General features: G+C 42.5%; 1 protein-coding gene and 1 long non-coding RNA gene across 2 annotated transcripts; both read left to right on the forward strand.

The window, feature by feature from the left end:
• The first annotated feature begins 1,066 nt into the window (after positions 1–1,066).
• On the forward strand, positions 1,067–7,547 carry KCNV2 (potassium voltage-gated channel modifier subfamily V member 2). Its single transcript, XM_071730884.1, has 2 exons — positions 1,067–2,805; positions 6,442–7,547. Exons 1-2 carry the CDS (start codon positions 1,372–1,374, stop codon positions 6,715–6,717), a joined length of 1,710 nt encoding a protein of 569 aa, XP_071586985.1. The 5' UTR covers positions 1,067–1,371; the 3' UTR covers positions 6,718–7,547.
• A 3,628-nt stretch (positions 7,548–11,175) lies between these two features.
• LOC139789812 (uncharacterized) lies at positions 11,176–14,231 on the forward strand. The gene is made up of 3 exons (XR_011723253.1): positions 11,176–12,966; positions 13,094–13,184; positions 13,454–14,231. It is a non-coding gene; the product is annotated as an uncharacterized lncRNA (long non-coding RNA).
• The last annotated feature ends 336 nt before the right edge of the window (positions 14,232–14,567 follow it).

Raw genomic sequence — 14,567 nt, forward strand, 5'->3', positions numbered from 1 at the left:
AGGTTAATGATACAGGAACAGGAGTTTGATGACAACAAAGGAAAAATACTGCTGTAGAGGCTCTGGAGTAAACTGTTCAGCAGCTTGTGTGAAAGGGTAGGGAGCTGAGAGTGGAGACCAGGCTACAGAACTACAGACAGGTGGTGTCCAGACCAGCGGGGCTGTGGCCAAAGCTTGTAGTTTTGTAGTGCCTTGTCCCTCCCTGCACCAGCCTGGTTACAAGTGGAGTAGCAAGATGGTGTTAAGAAGCTATAACTCGGGGGCTAAAAGCATACCGAAGGAGCCATGCCTTCATTCATGTGTCTTCTGCTTTACAGAAGCTCATCTGACCCAGAAGCTCCCGCTGACCCAGGAAAGTAACCTGGCTCTTGAGATGCTCCTTTTCACTGGGGATGCTTGCTCCAACTCAACCAGCACTGAGAACAAATATCAATACCAATACCAATACCAATACTGAGAATTCCATCAATACCAAAGCGTCTCTCCTGGCCTGCTAGGTACTTAGTACAGCTTTATGCTATTAAACACACACTGCAAGAAAAACAAGAGGAGCTTTATTCCCTTTCTCAGCAGCTCACAAAGAGTTTGAAGTAGTGTGTTGGAAACCCCTTCACACTTCTTCCCTTTGCTTCAATTTTTTCCAGAGAAACAAGAGACCTGTGCTCCCAGAGCACAGACAGAGCTTCAGGCGCAGGCTGTGACTTCCCTCAGCCACCAAGCAGATGGAAGTATCCTAATTAGGAATAAAAAGGGATGGCTTTTGTCTGCTCACCTTTGGAATAAATTTTAAGAGCTACTGTAGTGAATTCCTGGCCATTATCTGCAATGCAATTAGTCATTATTTTCATTAAGGAAAATTAAGACATGCTATATTCATGCAGATGAAAGAAATCCATGAAGTTTGCTTTCTCGTCCCTTCTCTCTCACAAATTTACCCCTAATACATTTTGATTTTGAGATTATTATATATGTTTTTATTAGCAATAAAACTTCAGGGTTTTTTTTCCCCTACTGATTTTTCATAGATTTATGGATCCATAGTCATTCACGTCACAGCCTGAGGGAGATGAGACTGGAACAGGATAATAGCCCTTAAATCCCCTTCTCTAAGCACTCAGATCTTCCCTGTCAGCAAGATTAAAACTGTCAACAGCAGTCTTCGTGTGCCTATATCCCACACAGAGCTTTCACAACAACTGGAGTTGTGGCTGACGGGGAGAAAAATGCAGAACTGTTGCTGCTGTGCATGATACTACTAAGATAAAGAGAGAAGAAAACAGAATCTACAGCCCTTGCAGTGCTGGAAAGGACGGGTGCTAATTCCTTCATCTGGTATATGCAAAGAAGTGAGAAGAGCAAGGAAAATATAGCATGTTGCAGTTTAACACACGGCGACAGTTTCCTTTCCTAAAACATAAAGACAGAGAGAGGGAGGCACCAAATGTCCTCCTGCAGCCTGACAAGGGGAAGGATAATGAAGGCATGCACGTAGAAAAGAAGAGTGGCTCATCTGCTGCTGCTCCACAGAACTCCCAGCATCTACTGCTCCTGGGACCTGAAGGAAATTACAACTACTACGTGGATGATGATGATGACGAAGAGGAAGAGAAAGAACAAGGAAACTGGGCAACAACAGATGCATTTGAGGGCACAAACAAGCCACCTTCATCCATTCCTTTCTCCCCTGCTGTTTCCTCTGGAGTCCCGCCTTCCACTTCGTCTGTTCTGAAGATCAATGTTGGTGGCCAAAGCTACCGCCTTGCCTACCAGGCAGTTGCCACCTATCCCAAGACCCGCCTGGGCCGCTTGGCTACCTCCACCGACCGCCGGTGCCAGCTGGGCCTGTGTGATGACTATGCTGCCCAGGTAGATGAATATTTCTTTGACCGGGACCCAGCTGTGTTCCAGCTGGTGTACAACTTCTATGCCTCAGGGGTCCTGCACATACGGGACGAGCTGTGTCCCCGTAACTTCCTGGAGGAGCTGAGCTACTGGGGCGTGCGCCTCAAGTACACCCCTCGCTGCTGCCGCATCTGCTTTGAGGAGCGTCGGGACGAGCTGACGGAGCAGCTGAAGGTCCAGCAGGAGCTGCGGTCCCAGGCAGAAGGTCAGGAGAATGAGCAGCTCTTCCACCACATGCGCTACTATGGTGCCCAGCGCTGGCGCCTCTGGAACCTCATGGAGAAGCCTTTTTCCTCTGTCACCGCCAAGCTGATGGCAGTGGCCTCCAGCTTCTTTGTGCTCATCTCTGTGGTAGCCCTGGCACTCAACACAGTGGAGGAGTTGCAGCACGTAGACCAGAAGAACGGGGAGAGCCGGCCTGTCCTGGAGCACATTGAGACCGTGTGCATCGCGTTCTTCACGCTGGAGTACCTGCTGCGCTTGGTTTCTACCCCAGACCTACTCCGCTTTGTCAGCAGCGCTCTCAACGCAGTAGACCTCATTGCCATCCTACCCCTCTACCTGCAGATGGTGATCGAATGCTTTACTGGGGATGACCATTCTGGGGGCCAGGGCTCTCATCACGAGCATGAGATTGAGACAGTGGGACGGGTGGGCAAGGTGGGACAAGTGCTTCGCATCATGCGCCTCATGCGCATCTTCCGCATCCTCAAGCTGGCCCGCCACTCCACGGGGCTGCGTGCCTTTGGCTTTACTTTGCGCCAGTGCTACCAGCAGGTGGGCTGCCTTTTGCTCTTCATTGCCATGGGCATCTTCACCTTCTCTGCCATGGTCTACACAGTGGAGCATGATGTCTCCAGTACCAACTTCACCAGCATCCCCCATGCATGGTGGTGGGCTGCCGTAAGTACACGCATCTCAACTTGATGGGTAGCCAGAGACCCTCCCTCTTCTCCCTCCCTTCCTTGCTAGACTCGCTTGAAAACAGTAGGCTCAGATCAGTGAACATCTGCTCTGAATTATGAGCTTACAGGACATATGCACTCACTCACGCACACACACATGCACTCATTCCCCGCTGCTGTAAGCCTAAATCAAGGCTTAATCAGGCAGGCAGTGTTGAAATCCCAGTCCATCCAAATGCAGACAGTACTTGCACTTTTAAAGAAGAAGTGGGCAAAGAGACAGGAAATAAAAGCATTTTGCCACTTAATCCCCTTTCAATGTTGAAAAAACAAAACAAAACAAAACAACTCCAGCTCCTCCCACCCCTCCCCCCCCCCCAGAAAAAAAAAAAAAAGCAAAATAAAAACTTATATCAAGCGAGCTGGTTGCAGGTAGACACAAGATTTTTGGTTTTCTTCTTTTTTGCTGTTTAACTGTGATCAACTGCAAGACATAGTTTATTAACTTATTTATAGTTTAGTCTGGCCATTAAAAATGCATTAGACCAACAGTTGTCTAATACAAGAGATGGTATTATGTTCCTTAGAAGGCACGTCTATGGTGAATGTCTGCACTTACACAAAACATTGGTGATTATACCACACTGGACTTGCAAAGCACTAAATACAAAAAGAAGTAGAAAGGCTCAAGGGGTTGATAATGGGATAAACTGCCTTCTACATCTAGGTCAGTGGTTTGAATCCCACATCACTTAGTGGTGAGAGCTAGTTAATGTCACCTTGAATCTTTTTTTGCAACCTCTGCCAGAACGAGTGTGATTTTAGTCCCATCCCAAGTACTTGGACTAAGGGTAACTGGCTGAGTTTCAGCTCACAAACCTCAGAAATTAAGACAGAATGACCTCATTTCTAAACACTGCCGCTGGATTAGTGCTCTGAGGCATTTGGGCATGTCTCCTTGAGAGGTCTGAACTATCAATGACCTGCACTATACTGTGTTATATGGAAGTGAGTTTTTGAGGCAGCATTTCCCAGGCTGTTGCATTCAGGGGAATGAAGATAGAGCCAGGAGTTTGAAGTCCTCTACATTGCTTAGCTGCCTCCTGGCTCTGGCAGTGTCCTGGTAGAACTGTTCCAACTTGGATGGTCAGCATAGACACTGGATGCACCAAGTTGTCTATGTGGCCCACAGGACAGCAATCCCAGCCCATTCTAAGGTCTCTTCTGGCCAGCAGCCTTGGGAGCTTTTGGCCCACACTTCTGGTTCAATTACTGCTGATGAAATGTTGTGGTTTCCCATACCTACATTTGCACTGACCTAGTGCATGGCAGGAAAACTGTCCCTACAGACGTATGTAGTCATTTATATACCTACATACATGTGGACATGTGCTGACTGTTATTTAAGCTGAGGCATGGGAAGAAGAGAAAAATCAATGAATAAATGAAGGAGTCCTGTAATGTAACTCTCACAGGTCATCTAAAAAGTGGTTTATAGATATGTTATGAAAAAAAAATCTGTGCTTCGTAAATTACTAGAATAAGGACATTCGTCTTATATTTTGTTTTCTGAAAATGCAGGATATATGTAAAATCTTTAGGGCTCATTTCTGCAAGTTGGTGACATCATAATATTTTAGATACTCTTAAGAAACCTATATGACTATGACTGCATGAAAACATAATACTTAGATGAACAAGTGTCTTCAAAAGAGGAGCTGTAGTATGCACATTGCAGCTCTGAGGCATAAATTCTTTAAGACTGACACCTAAGATAGTCAGATCACTTGAATCTGATGAAAATCCAACAGCATTCATGGTCTCACATCCAGATACAGAGGAGAAGTGTCCCTCCAAAACTATCACTAGTCATGTAGAAGACCGTGCCACTGGAATAGGACCTTATCACAGGTTTTGTCCTGGCTGGTAAAGATAAACATCTTGCCTTTATCTCAGTATTTATTTTTGGAGATATTTATCCTGTATTATAATTCAAATCCAGTGACTTAATTTCCATTAAAGCAAGTGACTAATCCTTTTTATTCCTCAGGAAGCACCAGGTGCATCCTACAAATGTGCTTACCCAGTGCTGTCCCATGTATCCTAATGCTTTCTTTATTTGAAATAACATTTCATTTAGCACTTTAGAGGATGGCAGACAGCACATCATGATCTTCCAAAGATTTATTTCAGTGCTAAAGTGACCAGAGCATTACAATCGAAGTTCTAGAGCCAGAGTTTTAGAATACTGTTTCACTGACACATACAGCTGAGATACTGTGGAAAAAAAAAAAAAAAATGCTGAAAAAGACCTTTTGCACAGAATAGGAAGTTCCAGATGGCAAAAGCCTGTATTTTTTACCTGCCTGAGGAAAGTAAGTTATATTAACTAAATATAAAAATTATAAACAATCAAGATGTGTTCAATGAAAGTATATAAATTGCGAGTTATTTTATGCTGACTGGGAATGTGTTATTCACATATATAGCATTCCCATAAGCAAATAATCACTATTTTTTGAAAGTAAATTTCACAAAGAAAGTTTTAGAGTACTTGTTTTAGTACTGGGTCCATATAAAATACAGTTCCTTCATAAAACCATAGGCTAAAAAGAGAAAATGCTTCTAGCTGAGAAGAAAAAAAATCTGTGCAAGTATAGAGACAATGTGATGACAAAATGTACAGATTTGTATAAAGCAGATATACAAAATACTATCACTCCCATTAAAGAAAAAAATAACCCAACAACAAAAACAAACAACACATTTTAAACATTAAAGCCTTTATTCAGAGGAGAATTCAGCGAAAATTTTCCACCTGTGTATCTGTTGGTTAAGAGGAATATTCCTTACTGAAGCCATGCATGACTTAATTGTTTATTCTCTGACATATAGCTGAGCAGAAACATCAAACAATTTATGGCCACAAACATATATGTTGTGTGTATACACTGTGAGTGAAAATTTCCGGGCAGCAGAGAAAGATCTTTGTTTTTTTCCACAGCTCGTCATAGGTATGTAACCATTAAACAGGGATTTGTCTAGGAATCTCAAAGTCCTGGGTCACTCCTTCCTACCTGGAAAACTTTATAAATATATATTTCATAGTTAGCTGAAGCTTTTCCGTATTTTTCATTAATTCCAGACGTATATAAAACAAACAACTGTAATATTCATAATACAACCCATAGAATATTTCCCAAAATACTGGGTTTTATAGGCACTCAATTTAGACATAGGGCATCTGTTCTGAGTGAGATCAGGAGGCAGCAGAGCCGCAGTTTTCATTGAATTTGCGTGGTCAGGGAGCCTTCTCTATCCACTCACCACAGGTTTCTACCTACCTTCTGAACAGGCTAATGTGGAAATTGAAAATTCCCTTCCCAGGACAAAGCTTTTTAAAATCCTCCTGAATAGTGTTAAACTGTACTGTTGTCTTTCTGCACTGAGAGACTTTATTTTAATTAGGGATTTTTGCGCAGCATGGACAGTACAGTAGGAAAGGCAGCAGATAGTATTTCAGATTATGTTGCAAAGTGCAAAACCACTGGTTTAAAAATTGTCCCTGGCCCCTAAACGTATCTGTTTGTCTGTTTCTTCTCAGCTGATAAGCCGAATGTTTGTTTGCCTGTAGGTCAGCATCTCTACAGTGGGATATGGGGATATGTGTCCAGAAACTCACCTTGGCCGCCTGTTTGCTTTCCTCTGCATTGCATTCGGAATAATCCTGAATGGCATGCCCATCTCCATCCTCTACAACAAATTCTCAGACTATTACAGCAAGCTGAAGGCCTACGAGTACACAGCTCTCAAGAAAGAACGGGGCAAGGTGGACTTCACACGGAGAGCCATGAAGAAAATATCTGAATGCTGTGGAGAACGTGCAGCCCGCCCTGCATCACAGCACTGATGCAGTTTGTGCTGGGGATACTGGGGAGGAACAGAGAAGGCAAAGAAGAAAAAAGCAAAACAGATCAGCCAGGTTAACTGAAGATGAACTCAAAAGGCCAAAAGTAACAGAAGTAGATGGTGACATCAGTTTTGAGAAGTGCTGCTTTCAAGACAAAAGAGGCTCAGATTACAGTGACAGATTTTTTTTTTTTTTTTTTTTTTTTTTTTTTGTTAGGCCATGAGCAGCACTCAAGTACTCATCAGCTGCCTAGAATGACATCGTTCTTCAGATTACCCAAACAGAAAGTCTAAATTAGACCCCAAATGAAGATGTAGCCCCTTGATACTGGTTAGATCCACATGGAAGACCCACCATAATCAAAACAAAGGAAAACAAATTGCTGTCATTGAGGGTCAGCCACTTCACTGCTTGCAGACAGTCTCAAAAATTAAACAAATAGAGCACCCAATATACTCTGTGTTGCTTAAAATTGGGTTTGCACCACCTATTAAAACCAGGAAAACAGCATTGGGTGTTTACGTGAATATTAGCAGCATATATAGCCCCTAGGTTTTCAGCTTCTGTTTCCAGTTCTGGACAGCTATGTTTCACAGTTCCAAATTTATTTTTCAAATGCATACCTGCAAATTATTTCCATTTTCATACCTAGGCAATCAACATACTGGTTTTAGTACTTCCCTCATCACCACCACCACTTCTGCCAAGAAGTAGTAAAGAAGTCTGGAGTCTGAGTTGATAAATGTCATTGATTAATTTTAAAAACACTTCCAAATTAAAACCTTCTATAGATATAGGATTAAGTAATAAACTAAATTAATTTTACAGCATTTAATGTATCTAATTATTGAATTGTTAAAATAATAATAGGACTGTCATAGAACATAAGTGTTAAAGCAGCACTTAAAAAAATATCACATGAAACATGTGATGGATCTTATCAGGACTTCCCCATAATCAATTTTAAATTTAATAATTTAAAATCAAGCTACTTTGTGGGTTACATACAGCTGTTAAGGACACAATTCTGACACCTTATCTCATTCACAGCAGTACCTTCCTAAGCCTTCTTGCACTACTGAGTGCAATTTTTATTGCATTGGAAACTCACCCCAAAACCTGCACAACAAATAGCAACAGTTAAATGGATTCAGAGTTTCATGTATCAGCTCACATCACGTAGGAGTATTCTTGTTACATAAGAGCATCTGTACTGGTTTAGAAAGAGTTACCTGAATAATAGATCTGAAAGAATAGAGATTTTGTTGATACTCAGATACAGCCAGCATAGAAGAAGAAGGCAAAGAAGGAAGCAAAGGTAACAAAAGGAAGCAGTGGTGACAGTCACTGATAGGGCCTGTGGCTGTTACTCCCCAGCAACCTTGCTGCAGAACAGTCTAGTCTTAGAGATGCATTTTAAAATTCTTGAATTCTCACATTGTGTCTGTGCTGCCCTGCTGAATGCAAATAGCTGTATTCAAATCTCAGAGCCCCAGGGGAGGCAATGTTGTGAAACTCACTCTTGGAACAGCTGAGGGTGAAAAAGTTCATTAATTTTGCCACGTCCATGCAAATTTTGTCAAACATAGGGATGCTTCTCCTTTCAGTGGTGAGAAGGTAATTAGTAACCAAGTTGGTCTTCTCATTCTCTACCTCCAGACAAACGTATCATAAGCCCATCTGTCATTTTGTTCTTTAAGAATGACAGTCAGCACATTGTGTGCTGATCAGCTCTGTTAAAAGCTAAACCATGTCTTTAAGGCACAGCTGAGCCCTGGGAGCTGAATGTGATAGATGTTTGCTGTTCCGGACCACACACAATGCAGCAGGCACAATCCTGACACTCACTGGGAAGAATAGCTGCCCTAGGGATGGTATTAATTTGCATGGCCCTTCTGCACAGCAACAACAGGATGAGGAGCTTCCACAGGAAGCTCTCCCTTGCTGCAGCTCAGGGAGGTGGCAGGTTATAAGCATGCAAAAACACAACTGTGTTTATTTGCAACATGCATCGTGAGTTAGACCCATTAAAAGGACTTAAACACAGCTGATTACCCAACTTTCTAAAATACAGAACACCCTAAATTAATTTTCTTCTTCAAAGGAGTCAGTGCTTGCATGTATGATGCAGATGGGATACAGATGCTCAGCCTTGCATGGAAAGCCCAGCTCTTACTACCTAGCCTGAGCACTTCCTCTGTTGAGGCTGAGCTTCTTCACAGCCTCAGACATGACAACAATCACCATTCTCATATCTCACCCCACTTGCCCCAGAGAGTACGGCCCTCACTGTTCAAATACAGCTTTTTTCTCTCCCACCCCTCTAGCTGATGATACTCCACTCTGCACCAAATGGCAGTGAAAGGCAGACTGTACAGCTCATCGTTTGCAGCACCTGGATGGGTAGAAAGGTGGGGGTCACAGGCCCTGCTTCAATAAAGAGCTATGGAAGTACCCTGACCAAGCAGCAAAATCTTCCCAAACACACTCTTCTCTAGCTCAAGCAGTCTTTGGCTGAAGGATTTAGTCTGGAAGGAATCCTGCCATTCCAAACACACACTGCAGCCACGCAAAGGCAAAACTCACAGTTCTCTCCGGGCTCCTGACTGTGGGCTGAGACACTTTCCAACCGGGAGACCGATTCCTGCCCCCTCAGTAGAAGGAGACATTGTATCCAGTACCACCGGGTCCCATCCTGGGGCTCTGAACACCTTGAGCAGCTCAACTTACCCAGTGTCTGCTTCACTCTCTTGCTTCTAAATGCACTTTGCCCCCTCACCCTTCCAACATCCAGCCCCATCACCCTGCTGATGGGAGCCTTGGTACCTTTTTGTTTCTTCTACGTACTCACTCAGCACACAAGCGTGGTTGGTTATGTGATCTAGGTAGAGAACTCTGACTGATGATAGAGCTAACACAAGATGAATGGTAGGAATGTGCAGTCCGGAGCACAAGCCTCTGGTGAGTGCCACATGAAATACTAAGCAGAAGACTACACAAGGTTCCTGTTCTTCTGTAAAATCTGGCTCACCTTCTCTGGCTCATCTTCACCTTCAGCAGGTGACTGGATCCTTAATAGAGTAAGGCATTTTCCAGCAAACTAGAAATTAGTGTCTAGGTCTGGGTTTTCTTTTTATCCGTGGAAGAATCAATTTTCTTCTCTGGATTACCTTATCCAGCTTCCTGTCTTGTGGCTTAATGAATCTGATATCAGGGCTGGCAAGTGTAAGTCTGTGTATTTCAGCAGGAAAGAGTATGGCCAGATTGAAGCACCACTATATCAGGCAGACACTGCCCCAGCCACCCAAAGCTCTGTCAATACCAGCATTTTCTGTGGGTGGCTACCAGTAAGGTCATCCTACAAGGTGCTCTCCTGCTGTGAGAGCCTTGTCTGAGTCTCATACCAGAGTAAGAGGACCTCCAGCCAGCTCAGAGGGAGCAAGGATTTCATATTCTCACTGAACAGGCTTCTGACAGCCTGCAGAAGGTTATGCAAAGCTTCACTAGCTGGTTTTGAAATAGGTTGCAGTTTTTTGCCTTTTTTTTTTTTTTTTTTTTTTTTTTTTTTCCGTTCCGAGAAGTATTCCCTGTTAATTTATTCTGCTGCATCCACTAAGACTTTCAGTGAAGACTTTCGGTGGCATCATCACTGTCCCTAGATAACAAAATGAAACAGTCAAATGGTAGACTTGATGACATCCGAAATAATTGATTTGTCTTGGTTATTGAATGCCACAGGACTTCAACAATCAAAAGATGTCAAAATAACCACATCAAACAAAAATATGCTTGAACACTACAAAGATAGGCAATACATTAAAGCTAAAGGAGATATAACTTGGTTTAGGAGATAATTATTTGGCATAGCTAAAGGTTTTGGGGAAACAGGGTGGAGGATTCTCAAATCACTGAGAAATTATAAACCTCCCTTATTGTGGCCAGGAGAAGGTCTTCTATTTTAACTAATTGCAGACATTAATGAGCCCCAGAGGGAGAAGGAAAATACATTCTATCATTATGTTTCACTGCAGATTTAGCACAGATTTAGCAAACATGTAGGGTATGGTAGATAAAGAAACACACAGTTTATCCAAACAGCCTGGCTTCATTTTAAGGCAACAAAATGTTGTATATTCATTTTAGGGCTAGGAATTTTTGGGAGGTGGGCTAGGGTGGCAAAGAAAAAAAAAAAAAAAGGGAGGAGAAAGGGGGGTAAAGAGGGGTGGATGGCAGGCAGAAGGCATATAGAATGTGGGAAAGGGGGGAGAGGGAAAGGGAGTAAAAGGAGGGAAAGGGGGGAAAATGGGAGAAGCAATGGGGGAAAAGAGGGAGAAAATAAGGAGAAGAGGGTAAGGAGGGGGAAAGGGAAGGAAAAAGAAAGAGAAGGAGGGGAAAGGGGAGGAGGATGGGAAGGGATAGGGAGGGGAAAAGGGAAAAAAGGAAAATGAGGAAAAAAAAAGAAAAAAGAAAAAAAGGAGAAAGGGAATAAAAAAAGAAGAAAAAAATGAAGGCAGAAAAGAGAAGGAAAAAATGGAAAAAATAGGGGAAATCTAAAATTCTAAAATAAGTGGTAGAAATCTAAAATTTTTATCTACATGAAGCAGTGGAAAGAATTCCACTCAGAATATGCTTTTGCAAAATTCTTAAGAGGAACATCACTTTTTTTCAGTGCAACCAGCATCTGTTTGCTTTTCTCATTCAGAAGGATAGCACTTAAAGGGGTAACTACAGTAAGCCACAAATTAATAGGCATCTGGTGCTATTCTCAAGCTTCAAAGACCAATAACATTATTCAGTCTTTTATTAAGCATACATTTAAAGATTACAAGACAGATTTATTTCAAAGTTTAAGGTGAAAAAAAAATCACTATCAATAAGCCTTGGAAAGAATAATTGTCTTCTTGCTTAAAAAATAGTTTAAACTGTTTAGAATATTCTTGTTTTCTACTGTGTAAAAATATTTGATGCATGCTTCTTAACTGCTATTTAGAAAATGTTTATTAATTTCTTCATTCAGTAGCAAGGAGCCTACATGGCATTTGACTGTAATCCAGGTCTTTATCTTGGTTTTGAAAAGGAAAAAAGTCAGAGGTACCAGATTTTTATGTACTTAGGTAATTCCAAGGAAATATGCTGAGAAAAACTGAAGCATTCTACAGGGAGCTCCTGAGATAGAGCTTACCAAGGCCTTTAAATAAAACTTGTCAGAATCTAATTCTACATTATAAAATTACTCCATGTTGTCATTCCAAATTCTGAAGCAGGTTTACTCCATTTGTAAGCAAAAGCATTTTCCCCCTACTAATAACCAGATTTAAAAAGCTCCATGTTTAAAAGTCAGACTTTTACTACCACGATCACTGTTCCTTAGGTCACCACGTACCCATGCAACACTCATTCCTTCAGAGGTTCCAGGAGAGGAACCTGCCTGACCAGCACTTCTACCACAGGCTGGCTAAGAGAAGGCAGAGCCATCCTTGGCTGCAGAGCTGAAGTAGCCCTACATGGCTAGAAACACCTAAAACCACCCAGCACTGTCACCGAAAGTGTCTGTCTGAAGAAATTTTCAACACTCGTACAAGGACAACCTTGCTCAGTAGTGCACTTACTGGTGGGTTGTTTTTTTTTTTTTTGTTACCAAAATCTACATATGGAGGTGAAGGCACGGAATGCAGATGAATGCCAAAGCTCACTTGTAAAAGAAAGATTGTGTCCTGAGGTGAAGCCTTTGTGATCCAGCCTTGGTCATAAGCCAGATCCATGCTGACATCCAGGGGACTCCATATTCCTCAGGTCGGCTCCAGACAACTCTTGAGAGGCAGGCTGGTCTGACTTCCAAATATCTCAACAGTCAAATATTTCATTTGGGTAAAACAAAACAAACAAAACAAAACAAAACAAAGCAAACAACAACATAAAAAAGACCAACAAAAAACTCCGAAAAAACCAACAAACCCCAAACCAACCAAAACACCACAAACCCTTCAAGTTCCAGAAATGCAGGAAAATTCAGGAAATCACACGCAGGCTGCGACAGCAAGTCCCGTGCGATGGGGAGCTGTAAGGACCTGTAGGAAGGGACACGGTAGCTGATTCTACTTGAGGAAAGTCCATTCCTTTGCACGGAAAATTGTTCACTGCTGCCGCCCAGAGGATACAGGCTGACTTTAAAAATACCTGGTGCCTGCTACCCTGGTTCTGATGCATCTGCAGCCCGGAGTCCCGTCAGCAAGAGGGTTTTACAGTAAGGTAAAATTTAATCTGTACTGGAAAATAGGCATTACCATCACTGTGGACCAAATGAATCTTCCACCTACATGCTGCATTAATTATACTGGAGAGTAATTTCCCTATTCCTTCTGTTTCCGTGTGACAGCCTTCCAGTGTTTCTTCCAAGTGCCTCAGATGTTCCCCAAAAGTCACTACAAAAAAGAGAAGTGATTCTAGGCAGATCTGGAAGGTGTCAGGTATGTTTGACACCTGGCCTCTGTATTTCCAGTTCAAACAAGCAAAAGCATCCACACTTAACACCAGAAAATTTGCCAGGCAAAATCCAAGCTAAAGTTTCCTTAATTGTAGATTAAGCCAATTGTTTTAGATGAATAGAGTATTGTCCAGGCTTTCAATGACAGGAGTTAACATGAGCAACCAAAACATAGGTCTCAATCTACATTCCACTTTGAGGCATGGCAGGCTTAAAATAATGCTGCTTTTCTGTGTGTATTTTTCCATGCAGTACAACGGATGTTCCTCTAAATCTCTGTGCACTGAAGAGAGAATGGTACCACTTTATACACAGATTTGCAGTACAAGTTGGATCATGCAGCATAGTCAACCTAAAACATCAGCTCAATCCCCTGGAATGGGAAGATTTGCTCCTGGCTATTGCCAGGCTTCTTGCTGCCTTACCATGGAACTCTGCTGCTTAACTTGTGCTCTGGTATTCAGAAGGGTTCCCTCCCCTTTGTTTAATGAATTTATCAGCTCACTGGTAGAAATTAATTCAACACCACCACAAAAGCCTGACAAATGCCAGAGCTGCTGTAAGGAAAGGGATGCAGCCACCTCTGTTCAGAGGCAGAATTAAACCCATTACCAACTCATGCTACAGCAGGCAGGCTGCTGGGTACAAAATCACATTCCTTGTTTCAGCTGAGGGGCTGGAGGAGAAGTGAGAAAGACACACAAGGTTCTGAGCACTGTTCTTGCTTTATCTCCTTCCACAGGTCTCCACTACTTTTACACAGCTGTAATATTGCTACTACCATCAATTTAAAAACAGTAGCAACAAAACCAAAAACAACTTTCTAGGTATTGTGACCTGGTGTGGAGTTACTTGTTAGAAAGCAAGGCCTACACATTGCAGCAACCACAGCCCAAGCAGCATCACACTGCCAGAGAGCACAAAATGCATGCACAAATTTTCCATCCTCGTGTACCTGTTTTGGCAGGGGGTTGGACTATTTGATCTCTAGAGGTCCCTTCCAACCCCTAACTTCCTATGATTCTATGACAGCTCTCCATCTGTGAACACAAAGGTCCTCCAACTTGATCATGATGCTGTGTAAAATAGAAAATAGAACATTATGTATAGCATCTGTCATGGATGAGGAGATAGTAGAGGGCAATCACTGAGGCAGAATGGAGGCTGGAGAGCAGCTTCAACTCTGGCTGACCACAGCAGCTCCCTCATGCCTGGGCCTTGGCTAATATGACATGCAAAACTGCAAGTTCAACCATTTTTAATTCTTTTGAAGAGAAATAATTTGGACATCTTTTCAAACGTCTTTAAATTGGTGCTGCCTGGTCCTTTCACTGCCCATTATAAAAAGGTTTGGAATTTGAAACAG

This window comes from Heliangelus exortis, chromosome Z, assembly GCF_036169615.1.
Source record: "Heliangelus exortis chromosome Z, bHelExo1.hap1, whole genome shotgun sequence".
NCBI classification, from domain to species: domain Eukaryota; kingdom Metazoa; phylum Chordata; class Aves; order Apodiformes; family Trochilidae; genus Heliangelus; species Heliangelus exortis.